General features: G+C 37.5%; 1 protein-coding gene across 6 annotated transcripts in view; it reads right to left on the bottom strand.

The window, feature by feature from the left end:
• MAGI2 (membrane associated guanylate kinase, WW and PDZ domain containing 2) overlaps window positions 1-15,930 on the bottom strand; it is a 1,482,569-nt gene that overhangs the window by 230,960 nt on the left and 1,235,679 nt on the right. For all 6 annotated transcript variants that reach the window (XM_032761229.2, XM_032761230.2, XM_032761232.2 and 3 more), the window contains one exon: window positions 13,040-13,678. In XM_032761229.2, coding sequence (XP_032617120.1) covers window positions 13,040-13,678 — 639 coding nt within the window. The remainder of the gene's footprint in view (window positions 1-13,039; window positions 13,679-15,930) is intronic.

The following is a 15,930-nucleotide window of genomic DNA, read 5'->3' as shown; positions in this document are numbered from 1 at the left end:
TAAAGCGAAAACACAATTCTCTGGGTCCTTAATTTTCTGCTTTTCTCTCAAAGCTCTGATACAGTCTATGATACCTCTTAAATACTCTGAATTCTCTTTGAATATAAAAAAAAGATGTGTATTATCCATACTAGTTAATATATTGTCAGTATAAGAAGAGAATATACTGGGCCGGGCGCGGTGGCTCACGCCTGTAATCCCAGCACTTTGGGAGGCCGAGGCGGGCGGATCATGAGGTCAGGAGATCGAGACCATCCTGGCTAACACGGTGAAACCCCGTCTCTACTGAAAATACAAAAAATTAGCTGGGCGAGGTGGCACACGCCTGTAGTCCCAGCTACTCGGGAGGCTGAGGCAGGAGAATGGCGTGAACCCAGGAGGTGGAGCTTGCAGTGAGCCGAGATCGCGCCCATTGCACTCTAGCCTGGGCAACAGAGCAAGACTCCGTCTCAAAAAAAAAAAAAAAAAAAAAAAAGAAGAGAATATACTGATCTAGTGAAAACTTTGGGGGATCATGTTTTATAGAACTAGGAAGAAAAGGTTTCAAAAACGGGTCAAGTGCAATTAACAGGAAGCTCACAAATTAAGCAGAAGACTTTGTTGCATTTTAATATAAATATGAAAAAAATATATAATTAGGCTTGATTATGGTAATCACTCTGGGTTTGTCATATTCCAGACATCAAACAACAGTGTCCTTGAGCAGAGTGTAATTATTCCCTGTTCCACACTAGGCTGGGCATCAGCCAATAAATTATTTATAAATAAACTAGTATGTTTCTTGAGCCATTAAAATAGAAAAACCACTAGCCAACCTAATTAAGAAAAAGCACTAATAAGAAATAAGGGCCAGGCGTGGGGGCTCACGCCTAGTATCGCAGCACTTTTGGAGGCCAAGATGGGAGGATCGCTTGAGGGCAGGAGTTTGAAACCAGCCTGGTCAACATAGCAAGACCTCATTTCTATTTAAATTAAAAAAAAAAAAAAAAAAGAAAAAAGAAATGGGAATAATAGAACTACTCTCAGGTAAAGTGGAAACTAGAAGAAAAATGGAGAATATTTGATTTTAATTCTATTTAAACACATTTGAAAACCTGAATAAAAGAGACAATTTGTAGGATAACATGCATTGTAAAAACTGAGCCCTGGCAAGACAGAAACTCTAAAAAAATTAATTACTATGGAAGAAATGGAAAAGTTCTAAAAGAGTACACTTCCTCCCACCAAACCAAACCAAATTAAACAAAAAACAAAACCTAACACACCAGAACTAGATAATTGAAAAGATGTATATCTGCAAGGAATAGATAGCTTTGAAGATAATTAAATTATTTCTCAGCAGAGAAAGTGTATTGATTGCTTTTAAGACATCAGCATAACTTTAATAGTAAAATCTGATGGTAAAAAATATAACAAAAAGGAAATTTTAGGCCAATGTCATTTAAAGTTGATGCAAAATTATATGTAAATAAATAGAATTTAGGAGTGTATTATAAGCATAATATGACTGAACATAGTTTATTCCAGGAATGAAAGGATAGCTTAATGCTAATAAGTCCCTTAATGCAACTCATCATTGTGATACGTCAAAGGAGAAAACAATAATCATCTCCAAAGATGGCAAAAAAAAGCTTTGGATAAAATTTATTGCCCATTTTTGATACAGATTCTGAATGAAATGGGAATTGAGGGGTATTTCTTTAGCATGGCAAATATTAATCTTAAATGGAAGGCCAGTATTTAAGAATGTAAAATGAGACTTTCCATTTAAGTCAGGAAATGGATAGAAATTTCCATAATACTCACTATTAACAGTGACATGTATATAATAACACAAATCAAAGGTATGCAAATAAGAAAGGAGGAGGCAAAGTGATTGTTATTTGTAGGTGGTACGACTGTATGCCCCCAAATACCATGAAATGAACTGAAAAAATTATGAGAAACAATAAGATAACTCAGTAAAGGAGCTGGGCATAAGATTGATATTCAAGGATAAAACTCCAGGGGGGATAGAAGATATAAATGTAAAAAACAAACTAAAGACATATTTATGTTATTTATTTTTTGGTCTGTCTTTAATAATATCAATTCCATGAGGAAAAGGATATGATTGGCTTTGTTTATTGCTTTATCTCTAGTGCCAAAAAAGTGCCTAGCACATTGTGGGCATTCAAAAAGTGTTTGTTGAAACTGAGAAAGGGGTAAGATGGCCAACTAGAAACGCTTAGCACTTGTCTCTACCCAACAAGGACAGTCCAAACAACAGATAAGTAACTACATTTTGATGAAAATAACCAAAGGAGAGCACCAGTGCACATCAAAGGAGTAGCAGAAACCCTGTAGAGCACAGAAATCTAGGATGGCCCCAGAGAGAATGGAAGTAAACCCCTGACCTCCACCATCTCACCTCCCAGCCGGGCTCAGCTCAGAACCAGGAGGGACTTCTCCCTCTGAGGAAAAGGTAAGCAGGTGGACCCCAGCATCCCCCATCAACACCTTGGACACCTGCAGTCCTCACCACTGGGGACTCCTGCAGTCCTCACAGATACTGAACCCAGCTGAAGGAGGTGCCAAGAGTCCACACAGTCATGCTCCCTCCAGAAAAGAAGCCAATACTGTGCCTTGCCCCCTATGACCCACACAGCTACTGTGCTTTGCCATCTTGGAATCAGAACTACTGCTAGGGTGTGTCCTGCTCTGGGGGTGAGTGGCCATGGCACCCTTCCATGCCTAAGGGCTTAGCCACCATGGAGCCATCCCTGTTCAGTGGTTCACCATCCCTGAGCAGAGCTGCTACCATACCCTACGCTGTGAGGCCAAGCTGCTGTAGAGCTGCTCTATCTACCCCTCCCAGTGGTTGCTGCATCTTGTCAATCAAGGCCCAAAATAAAGCTGGGCACTGCCTCCCAAGGAAACAGTGGATTAACAACACAGCTTTATCTACCCCTCCCAGTAACTGCTACATTCAGCTCCCTGTGTCTGAGCTGAAATAGTGCCCTGCATCCTGGGGAAACAGTGCCTTGGCTGTCCAGAGGAGTCATGTCCCACCAGTGCCTGAGTTGAAGATGTGCCCTGCCTCCTGGGAAATGATGTCTTGGCCACTGAGAACAGTCACACCTCCTGGGACTGAGCCAAAGCAGCACATTGCCTCCAAAGGAATTAGTGCCCTGGTGAAGCTGAGCAGCCATGCATCCCTGGGCTGAGCTGATAGAAACCCTGCATCCCAGAGAAACAGCATTGGCTGGGCTGAGACACCCTGGCCCACATGCTAAACAACTAGTACCCTGCTTCCCTGGAGTCAAACTAGCCCCTTGGAGTCTGAGCTGCTGAGACAAACCCTTCGCTGGGTAGTAAAGTCATCTCTGTGCTGCTCCCTGTCCCACGAGAGCCTAAGCAATTGCTGCACTCCGCTATTCTAGGGTTCTTGCTGCTGCACCTGACCTTACCAAGTCTGGGATGCTGCTGTGTTCCACCACCTCAGGGTCCAAAGTCACCACTAAATAGTGTCTCATCCCCCAGGATCTGACTTGACGCTATGTCCTACTGTCTCTGGTTCACAAATTGCAGCTGTATCCTGCTCGCCAGGCCCAAATCTCCATAGCACCCCTTCTTTCCTGGAGCCAGGCCAGTGCTGTGCCCTGCCCTCAGGGTCAGAGACATAGCTACAACCTGGCCCCCTGGGCCTAAGCTGCTGGAGGTTGCCACAGAGTCACAGATCCTGGCTCTGTGGGTAATCTCTATCCAACTCTGCCTCAGAGAGTAAACCTATACCACAAAGCCCAGTTGTTACAATAGGTTGGCAAGATCTTGAACCCAGGACCTGAGGTTCACAGCTACTCTGACATCTGTGTCCTGGAGCCCACTGCCGCTGCAGCTGCATATTGACCATGTTAGACCCAACACCAAGAGGGATTCATTGAGCTAAGTCTGCCCATTGTGGAGAAAACATGATCAGGACAGTCTCAAAACTCTTGCCACCAAGAACCCCAGCAATCTATGCTGCCACTGCTGCTGCCACAAACTCCTATAGCCTAGGCTGCTGAGACATCATCGCAAATGTTAATTGCAGCTGAAGAATCTGTGCAAAGACTATACCACTGAATATACTTGGAACCAGCCACTACATCTTTTTCAGCTGACATACTAAGACTCGTTTGGAGGTGAAAATACAACCCTACCAAAGGAACACAATAACTCTGTAACTAACCTCCAAAAAAAGGGAAATTTATAAATTGTCTGAAAAGGAATTAAAAATAATGGTCTTAAGCAAACTCAGTGAGATACAAGAGAATACAGATCGACAGTTGAAAAAAATCAGAGAAACAGTTCATGATCTCAAGGAGAAACCTAACAAAGAGGTGGATATCTAAAAAAGAACCAGTAGAAATCTTGGAGCTGAAGAATTTCCTGAATGAAATTAAAAACATACAATATGGAGCTTCAGTAGCAGACTAGATCAAGCAGAAGAAAGAATCTCTGAATCTGAAGATAGATCTTTTGAAATTACCCAATCAGAGGGGAAAACAAAAAACCAAAACAATAAAAAAGTGAAAACAGCCTATGGGAGTCCTGGGATACCATTAAATGAGAAAACATCTGCATTATGAGAGTTTCAGAAAAAGAAGTGACAAAGATAGAGACAGAAAGCTTATCTGTAATTATAAAATAATTGGTGAAAACTTTCCAAGTCTTGGAAGAGATAAGAACATCCAGATTAATGAAGATTACAGGTTCCCAAACAAACTCAACCTAGAGAGGTCCTCACTGAGTCAAAGTGCAATTAAATGGTCAAAAGTCAAAGACAAAGTAAGAATTTAAAAAGCAGCAATGAGAAAAATGTCAAGTCATATATAAGGGAACTACCATTAGACTATGAACAGATATCTCAGCAGAAACCCCAGAGGCCAAGAAAGAAGGGGATGATATTGAAAGAGCTGAAAGTCTTTCCTGAACAAGCAAAAGTTGAGGGAAGTCATTCCCCTACATTTGCCTTATATCAAATGCTTAAGGGAGTTCTTCAAGTAGAAATGAAAGCATATGAAAGTACAACATTCACTGATAAGGGCAAGTATATCAAATCCAGAGTAATTCAATACCGTTATATTGCTCTGTAAATCATAGATATCTCTACTATGAACCATTAACAAAACATCAGTAGTAAGTCCTTATCTATCAATAAATACTTTGAATGTAAATGGATTGAAATCTCCAATCAAAAGACACAGATTTGCCGAATAGTTTAAAAAACAAGATCCAACTATATGCTGCTTACAAGAGACTCACATTAACATTAAGGACACACAGAGGGTGAAAATAAAGGGATGGAAGAAGATATTCCAGGCAAACAGTAAACAAAAGAGTAGGAGTGGCTATACTTAGATAAAATAGATTCACTGGGGAAAGCACAGCTTTATAAATGGTGCTGTGAAAATTGGAAATAAAACTAGACTTCTGTGTTTCACAAAAATCAAATCAAAATGCATCAAAAACTTAAATGTAAGATCCAAAACTATGAATGCACTATAGGAAAACATGGGGAGATACTTCATGATATTGGCTTGGACAATGGTTTTTTGGATATGCCTCAAAAGCACAGGCAATAAAAAAGCAGACAAATGAGATTACATCCAATTAAAAATATTCCATACTGAAAAAAAATCAACAGAGTGAGGAGACAACCTACAAAATAGGATAAAATATTTGCAAACTATTCATCTGACAAGAAGTTAATATAGAAAATATACAAGGAACTCAAACAGCTTAACAGCTAAAAAAAAAAAAAAAAAAAAAAAAAGTGCAAAAGACCTGAGTAGGCATTTCTCAAAAGACATATGAATGGCTAACAGTTATATGAAAAATTGCTCACCATCACTAATTATCAGGGAAATACAAATCAAAACCACAGTGTGATATCACATCAATGTGTTAAGATAGCTATTAGCAAAAAGACAAAAGATAACAAGTGTCGGCGAGGATGTGGAGAAAAGGGAACCCTTGTACACTGTGGATGGCAATGTAAATTAGTACAGCCATTATGGAAAACAGTATGGAAGTTTCTCAAAATATTAAAAATAGAACTGCATGATCAGTAATTCTACTAGGTATATATCTGAAGAAAATAAAATGAATGTCACAGAGTTATCTTCACTCCTATATTTATTGAAGTACTATTCGCAATAGCCAAGATATGGAGCCAACCCAAGTGTCCATCAATGGATGAATGGTTAAAGAAATGTGGTAAATCTACACAATGGAATACTATTCAGCCATAAAAGAGAATGAAATCCTGTCATTTGCAACAACATGAATAAACCTGGAGGACATTACATTAAGTATGCCAGGCCCAGAAAGACAAATACTGCATGATCTCACTTATATGCAGAATATAAAAGAGTTCATCTCATAGAAATGGAAAATAGAATAGTGGATAGCAGTGGCTGGGGAGGGTAGTGGGAAGGAGGGGTAGGGGGAGATTGTACAAAGGATACAAAGTTACTGTTAGGAGAAAATAGTTCCTGTGTCCTATTGCACATGAGGTTGACTATAGTTACCAATAATGTATAGCATATTTCAAAGTAGATAGAGGATTTTGAATGTTTTCACCACAAAGAAATGATAAATGCTTGAGGTGATGGATTTACTTACCCTGATTTGATAATTATACAGCATATACATGTGTTGAAACATCATATACTCCATAAATATGTGTAATTTATTGTGTCAATTAAAAATAGATTTAAAAGATACACTATTTTTCTAATAGAAAAAGCCTGAAAGCAACAACAATATCCATTAGCTTTATTGGGAATCTGATTGAGTATTAAAAACAAGATATATTTCTGAACTAATATATAAAACCCTCCAAAATAAATTAATATTAAAAAAAGCAAGGCACTAGGACATATACAACTGTAACGTAGTTAACAGGACCAAAATCATACAAAACATGTTCTCTTTGACAATGAAATTATTAGAAATCAACTATAGAAAAAGATTTGGGAAATTCCAAATGTTGGGATAGTAAACACTTTTCTAAGTAACCTATAGGTCAAAAAAGAAATTACAAGGGAAATAAATATCTTAGACTGAGTGTAAAAGGAAAACACAACATAGTAAAATTTATGGAATTTAGCTAAAGAAGTAGTTGGAGTGAAATTTATAGTTTTAAGTGATTTTGTTAGAAAGAAATGGAATCATTAATCCTCTAAGCTTCAGCCTCAAGAAGACAGAAAAGGAAAAGTAAATCAAACACGAAGTAAGCTGGAGAGAAAAAACTATAAACACCAGAGTGGAAAATGTTGAAATGGAAAGCAGAAAATCAGCAATTTCAAAAGTTAGTTCTTAAAAAGGAATTACATACAATTTTATTAAAAACTTTATGCTAATTCAACAACTTAGATGAATTATAAAAATTTCTAGAAATACATAAATTACCAAAACTGATTTAAGAAGAAAACATTAAATCAAGAAAAGAAATGGAATTAATACCTAAAAACCTTCCTACAAATGAAAGCTCAGACTAGATGACTTCATTGGTGAATTCTATCAGACTTTTAAGGAAGAAATAATATCAGTCCTACACAAACTGCTGCAGAAAATAGAGGGAGAGGGAACACTTTCCTACTCATTTTATGAAGCCACTATTATCCTGACACCAAAGCCAGAGAAATATATCACATGAAAAGAAAACAACAGAAAAACCTTCCCCCAAACAGGTTAAAAAATCCTTAACAAAATGCGAACAAACGAAATTCAGCAACATACAAAAAGAGTTACATACCATGATCAAGTAGGGTTGTTATCCCAGGACCGTTAAATTAGTTCAATAACTAAAAATCATGTTATGTAATATACCATATTAATAAAGGACAAAAACTACAAGATCATCCCAATAGCTGCAGCAAAAACATTTGATAAAAACTAAGACCCACTGATTATTTAAATTTACAGCAAACCAAGAATAGAAGACAAGTTTCTCAACCTGATAAAGGGCATATAAAAATCCTGTCCTAAAATCAGATGTAATGATGCAAGACTAACAGCTTCTAAAATTGGTAACAAGGTAAGGATGTCTGCTCACCTCTCTTGCACTCAATATTATTCTGGGAAGTTCAAGCTAGTGTAATAAGGCAAGGAAAAGAAGTCAAACGCATACAAATTGGAAAGGAAGAAGTGAAACTGTCTTTATTACCAGATGGTGTAATAACTACATAGAATATATTATGGAGTCTACAAAAAGCCTCCAGACTTAAAAAGTCAGTTTAATAAAATTGCAGTGTACAAAATCAAAAATGAAACACAAGTGCATTTCTATATATTAGCAATAAACAACCTGAAAAGACATAAAACAATTCCATTGACAATAACATCAACAAGAATAAAATAGCTAGAAATAAATTGAACAAAAGTACAAGATCTGTACATTGAAAACTACAAACTATTGCTGAGAGAAATTAAAGATCCAAATAAGTGAAGAGATACTATCTTTATGAATTAAAAGGTTCAATGTTGGCAATTTTCCACAAATAGCTCTACAGATTCGATGTAACACCCAAATCTCAGCAGGCCTTTTATGTAGCAAAATAATTTAAAAGGCAATCCTAGGCCAGGCACAGTGACTCATTCCTGTAATCCCAACTCTTTGGGAGGCAGAGGCAGGAGGACTGCATGAGCCCAGGAGCTCTAGACACTCCTGGGAAACACAGTGAGACTTCATCACTAAAAGAAAATTAAAAAAGCCAGGTACAGTGGCATTTGCCTGTAGTCCTACCTACTGGAGAGGCTGAGGTGAAGGATCACTTGAGCCCAGGAGTTTGAGGCTGCAGTGAGCTATGATTGCACCACTGTACTGTAGCTTAGACAACAGAATGAGACCCTGTCGCTTAAAAAAAAAAAAAAAAAAAAAAAAAAAAAAAAAAAAAAAGAACAATGCAATCCTAGAATGTTTATGGAAATGCAAAGGACCTAGAATAGCCAAATTATTTTGAAAAAGGAGAAAAAGTTGGAGGACTAACGCTTTCTGGTTTCAAGACTTAATAGAAAGCTAAAGTAACCTAGAGAGCATGGTAGTAGCATAAGAATAGACAAACAGATCAATGGAACAGAACAGGGCATCTAGAAATAAACCTCCACATTTATGCTAATTCATTTTTGACAAAAGTGTCAAGGGAATTCAATAAAAAAATTAGCTTTTTCAACAAATGGTGCTAGAATGATTGGATATACGTAAGCAAACAAAAGTTAGGCCCTTAATTCACAGTATACACAAAAATTAAAATGTTTATAGACCTAAATAAAAGAGATAAAGGTATACAATTTTTAGAAGAAAACACAAGAAATCTCAGGTCAGGCAAAGATTTCTTAGATATAACACCGAAAGAATGATCCATATAAGAAAAAAAAAAAACTTGAGCCAGGCACGGTGGCTCATGCATGTAATCCCAGCACTTTGGGAGGCCAAGGTGGGCGGATCACGAGGTCAGGATATTTAGACCATCCTGGCTAACACAGTGAAACCCTGTCTCTACCAAAAATATAAAAAATTAGCCGGATGTGTTGGCACACGCCTGTAATCCCAGCTACTCAGGAGAATGAGGCAGGAGAATTGCTTGAACCCGGGAGGCGAAGGTTACAGTGAGCCAAGTTCGTGTCACTGCACTACAGCCTGGGCAACAGAGTGAGACTCAGTATCAAAAAAAAAAAAAAAAAAAAAAAAAAAGGAAAAATTTGATAAATTGATAAATTGGATTTTAACAGAATTAAACACTTGGGTGCTTCAAAGGCACCACTAAGAAAATGAAAATACAAGCTATAGACAGAAAATACCTGCAAATCACACAGCTTACAAAGGAAGAACTTTTATAACTTAATAAAACTTAAAAGGACAGCACAATATAGGCAAATTATTTGAATAGACATGCTACCGAAGATATATGAATGCTAATAAACACATGAAAACGATTAGAAAATGTAAATTAAAACCACATAAAGGTGTCACTACATGCTCATCAGAATAGCTATAATAAAAAAGACTGATTATGCCAAATGTGGGCAACAATGGGCAGATATTGGAAACCTTGTACAACAGCCATTTTGGAAAACATTCTACTTCTTAACAATTTAAATATATATTCTTCTTACAGCTGAGCAATACTACTCCTAGGTATCTACCCAAGAAAAATGAAAACATAAGCAACACAAACACATGTATCCAAATGTTCATAACAACATGATTCATTAATGTCAAAAACTGAAAACAACTCAAATGTCCATACACTAATGAATGGACAGGAAAATGGAGTGTATCTGTACAATGGAATACTACGCAGCCATAAAAGAAACAAACCACTTAAACCTCACTGACATAGGTAACTCTCACCAGCATTAAGCTAAGTAAAATATCACATACTGTATGATTCCATTTATGAAAAAGTTATAGAAAGACAAAACTATTCAGAAAGCATATTAGTGGTTACCTGGGGTTTGGGAGAATTCAGGATGATGGATGTTCTAAGGATTATGATGATTGTTGCACAACTATATCATTTTAGCAACATGCTGAGCATACATTTACATTGGTGAGTGTTGTGGTATGTAAATTATGCCACATGGTGTATGTAAAACAAATACCAAATAACCAAGGTATTTTAAAGTAACTCACATGTATCCCATCTATATTAAACATACTATATATATTCAAACATGTGCTAGTAGACAATAAACTTTCTGTGACTATACATGCAAACAATATATTTGCCTCTGGGAGAAAGGACTGAAAGTCTGGGATAGGACGGAAAATTACTTTCATTTTATACTTGTTGACATTATTTGCTTTAAAAAGTTAAACCATGTACATTATTACTTTATAAATTAAAAACTCTAGTAAATAATTAAAAACAGCTGACCACCCATGGTCCTGATATAAGGACCCAGGACTGCGACTCAGCTCTTGAGTCTGCTTATCTCAATGAGGTCATAGGCACTTCTGAGTAGCCCATAATAAGATAAAGTGAATTTCACCACATAAGCATGGTGCTAGTTCCTATTAATTTCAGAGAGATGAGTACAAATGTGAGAATTAAGGTAAACTCAAGAGGTTTTCGACTAGAAGTACTTTAAGCATCACAGCATTCTGCATTTTGCTATGCTAGGCAAAAAACAAAAACCAATTCCCTCATCCCCAAACACAAACCAAATGCAAAGACCACTTTGATTACTTTTGGAGTAAATGGGGGGCAAAGGGGAAGTGAGAATAGGGTAGCCAAGCCGATAGCAGGCACACAATGTTTTCAGAAAAGTACAAATTACCATAATGTAAATTAGGGATTTCAAAGTACCTTTTTTCTGCTATGTCATGCTTTTAGAAGAAGCTGTATATAAAAAATGCATCCAAATTTGTTTCTATGAATCATACAGTGGATACTGCACAGTGAGTTTGTGATACCATTTAATATAAAGAACTTGGTCCAAATATTTGATTTTCAATTGGACACTATGAAGATATGGCTGTTTAATTAGCAATGTTTATTTTAATCTTAAGCAATGCAAGAAATTAAAATACCCTGCCAACATTTAATTATGAGAATTCAAGTGCTATTTTGTAGCAATGCCTTGAGAAGGTCAACTTTAAGATTGTTTTGCTATCATATGAATTTCCCTTTTAGTACAGGAACCTAAGACTTTGTAGAGTGCTGCTCACAAATGCCTGGTGTTTGCTGTCCGTTTCCAAACAAGGAATCAACAATGTAATACTTCCTTGAAGGAAAAACACCTGCAGACAGGGCCAAATAAATCATAAAAGGTGCTTCTTTCTTTCAGCTTTGACTGCCTTCACTTGCATTTCAAACTGACAGAGTTTCAGGCAGTTTTGAGTGCTCTGAATAGGCAACCACATGTTTGTCACATGTGTGTCCTTCATGCATGAGTTCCTCATTGTCCTGTTCCTTCTGACCCATCCATGCCGAAGCTTCGGTGTTTAGACTCGCCAGACATTTAGTGAGCACATGTTGGGTTACAACACTACCATTGGGTTAGGTAGTATTATTATCCCATTGTAACAGATGACACGGCTGAGGCTCATTGACTTTCAGTGTCCTAAGTCCACAAATTGGCAAACGGGAAAACCAGGGCTTAGCCTGATCCTTTTCCTTTACACTCTTTTTTTGAGATAGTATCCTCTTTATCTATGGTCTCTTCCCTCCCTTCTCTCTCCAGGTTCACTGGTCATCCAGAGCAAAGCAGCAGAGGTGTGGAGAAGGGGCCCTGTGCTTTACCCCATTCCCTTCCCCACAGAAAAGGTAGAGGGGAAGAAATATTCATGGCTCAGAGCTTCTACCACACTTGGCACTGCTCCTATTTCCATACTTTGCCTAGGACACTCAGCCCAGAACTTCAGCCCTCACCCTGTTCTGTAACTTTCTTCCCAGATCATGGGAGGCACTATGGGTAATTCTTGCTAGAGCAGTCCCTGTAGTAGCAGAAGTGTCCTGAACAGCATCATTCCAAACTGTGAAAAGATTTTTCTACAGCAGCACAGCTCCCACAGCTCTCACAGTTCATGGTCCATCTGAGTATTGTCAAGACCGTGCTTGGATTTAGTAGGGGTTGAACCACCTTCCACCTGCTAGCCTGGAAACCTAAGCACGATTCAAAGCATCGCTTCCATCGTAAAAGCAGGTTTCTTAATTAAATCAATGGGAAACCAGTTTGAGTTCTCCATGACCGATACGTGAATGAACTTTTGAAACAAAATACATTCATAGTTGAGGATTTGATCTTTACCCTCTAACTTTCTATCAATATGTCTGTAAGACTGAAAGAACTATTACTGTGTTTAACACAAAATAGAAAAAGACGTATTCTCAGAATTCAAACACAAAGCTTCCTTTAATTCATGTTTTTCTCTCTTACTCTTTAAGCTTTATTTTTTAAAGTATAATTTCATTCAACTCCAAGGAAATCTCCATTTCAACAATATTATTAAATGATCCTACTATTTTACCCACATATTTTATTGCTGAGCCAGTGTTTGTCTTACCTCCTCGATGGATAATCAAAGAAGTTTCACTTCCAATGGGACAGTCCTTAAGTATATCCACTACTTCTGTATGGCTCAGGTTCTGTACATTCTGCTGGTTGATCTCAACAATGAGGTCGCCTTCACACAGGCCAGGGCATCCCTGAATGTCAAGTATTTGTTTCACCCGCTGTCCTGTAGGACTGTCGGCAATAGTGAATCCGAAGCCCTGGGCACCTTTCACAATGGTTAAGGTCATAAGTTCAGCTTGGGTGGCCCCAGATGAAGCCATAGACACATTGTCGTCATGGACGGGCGGTGGATACGTGCCGTCTAGCTGACCATCAGCTGGCATGGAGTGCAAAGAATGAGGCGGCCGATCTGTTATATCTGGAACTGACTGTGAGGTCCGAGAAATGTACTCCAAATATGTTTCATAATTGTGTCTTCCATTGACCATCACTGGAGGTGGCCTCTCCATTATTGCAAGGGGTGGCACCATGCTGTTAGCAGGGTCTTCAGGATCAAAGGGCAAAGGGTAGCCACGACACAACACCAGGTTGACACTCTGACCAATAGGAACAGACTGGAAAAGTTTGACAACATCTGCATGAGTGTGTCCAAGGACACAAACTTCATTAATATAGACAATGACATCACCTGTAAGAAAAAAAGAGATTGACAACATGAGGTAAGTTCAATTAACGTTGACATAGAGAAATGGAATTATTTATGAGACTAGTGAGAGGTGTTGTTTCTCAGTAAGCAGTGAGAAAATCAATTAGAATAATACTTAAAATCGCTGTAGGTGACTCAAGGTTACAACAGGACTGCCAACAAATACAATGATCAAGTGCTGAAAAAAAGCTATTTGGCTATTCTTGAAGTTCAGAAACAACTTCATATTCAGAAACAAAGGCTCTGAAAGAAAAAGTTAGAGGAATGTGTACCTTGAAGAAGCACATTCTCTATGCTGCTTTTTCATCTTACTTTCCATCTTCAGTGTAATTTGGTTAATATAATTTCGAACTATTGAGAAGTAGTGGTCATGAGTTTTAGACGAAAAAGAAAGCCCTAGCATATTTTTTTTGTATAAGTTGAATAAGTCAATTGCCCTTTTTCTTTTTTATGGAACAGAAAAATATTTGCCCATTTCTTTTTTTCCATCTATAGCAGGTAATTACAAAGCTTCCATGTATATGCGAGCAAAGGTCAAGAGTGCAGGTTTTGGGATTAGGGAGCTGGGTTGACATCTTGGCTCTACTATTTAACAGATACATGATATTGACCAAGTTCCCTGCTTTGAGCCACAGTTCCTCATTTGTAAAATTGTGAGAATGAAATGACATAATGTAGGAAGAGTACTTGGCATAGTGTATGACACACAGTGCTCAATAGATGTGGACTATTATTAATATGATTGTTGTTAAAATAGGATGGAGGAGATTTGGGACCCTCAGTTTCAAATAGAAAGCTGCCACAGTTCATCCTCTGATCTTATATAAACTAATATTTCTGTGGATCATTTTCAATAAAGGCACTTGTCCTTTCTCCCCAGTGAACTATCACAGATTTTCAGAGGTCTACTGGTTAGAGGCCAACTTTATGATTAGAAATGCTCTGAATGCAAATTATCCATTATAAAATATATTCAGAGAAATATTTTTTCCTGCTTTAAATGCAGAAAATCATGGCTGTTTGAGATAAATGTTTTTAAAAATTTTCAATTATGTATGAATAACAATTTTATTTTTGGAGAACTATTTTATCATGGATTGGTATTTTTATCTTCACAAACCATAGTACTTGAAAATTGAACTTGCAAATTGAGATTGTGCCTGACTATGCTGAGGAGTATATTAGGGATGAAAAGACATGTTTTCACAGATCGTCAGATAAGCAACTCAACAGACATCAGTTTATCGAATAATTCTGGAATGGGAGGTACAAATGGCTAGAGATTTCATTCTGAGACATCCTTGCCCAGCAAGCTTGCAAACGCTAAAAATGAAAAACAGAGTTGAACTTTTAGAGTTGACTACTTTTCTGGTCTTTTGTAGGTGTATGACATAAAATGAATAAAACAATTAACAGCATTGTCTTAATTAACAGTCCCTTTTCCCAAATTGACAGAAAGGCCAAGCAGACATTTTCAGGGATCCAGGTTAGGTCTGCCTCTAGAAAATGTCATAACCTATGTGACTGGTCAGATGGAACTCCACTTTTCCATAATGTCTGTCAGAGGAGGGTACTGATGTGGTGGCTGGAATGTGGGTCCACGGCTCAGAACTGAATTGGAGTGGACATTCCCTCACTGTTATTATAATTCCTCTTCAGACTGTGGCAGCTGGGGATGCTTTGGGCATCGTTTTTAATTGATTCCATTCATCTCAGTGTCCCAGAGAAGTGTCTGATTCAGATAGACTATTTTTCTCTCCTCCTGTTTCTTTTAGTTTTAATGTTATATTTTCCACATTTAAAAGGTTGAAAGAACAACAAATACTTGTATACTAACATCCAACTTAATGATTGGAACATTGCTCATATTCGTTGAATCTGCCTTGGCTAGCACGTCTCCCCCAACTTGCACTTCTTTATAGCCCTTTCCAAGGTAACCACTGTCCTATTTGAGGTTTGTTATTTACATATACCTTTATAGTTTATATCATATCTAGGTGTCCGTAAAAACAATATCTCTAAATAGTATCTAATCCCTAAATAATAATAATCCCTGGAAAGTATTTTACATATTTTAAGCCTTTTGTAAATGGTATGTATTTTAATATTCTATAACTTTTCTTAAAATGTGTTTGTGATATTTATCTATTTTGATACTTGTGCCTCTAGTTGATTAGTTTTCATCGGAATATAGTATTTATTGATGGCTATATTACTACTTAATAACATTCATC

The sequence above is a fragment of the Hylobates moloch genome, unplaced genomic scaffold (assembly GCF_009828535.3).
Source record: "Hylobates moloch isolate HMO894 unplaced genomic scaffold, HMol_V3 SCAFFOLD_1, whole genome shotgun sequence".
NCBI lineage: Eukaryota > Metazoa > Chordata > Mammalia > Primates > Hylobatidae > Hylobates > Hylobates moloch.
This window is presented reverse-complemented; position numbering and strand designations above follow the sequence as displayed.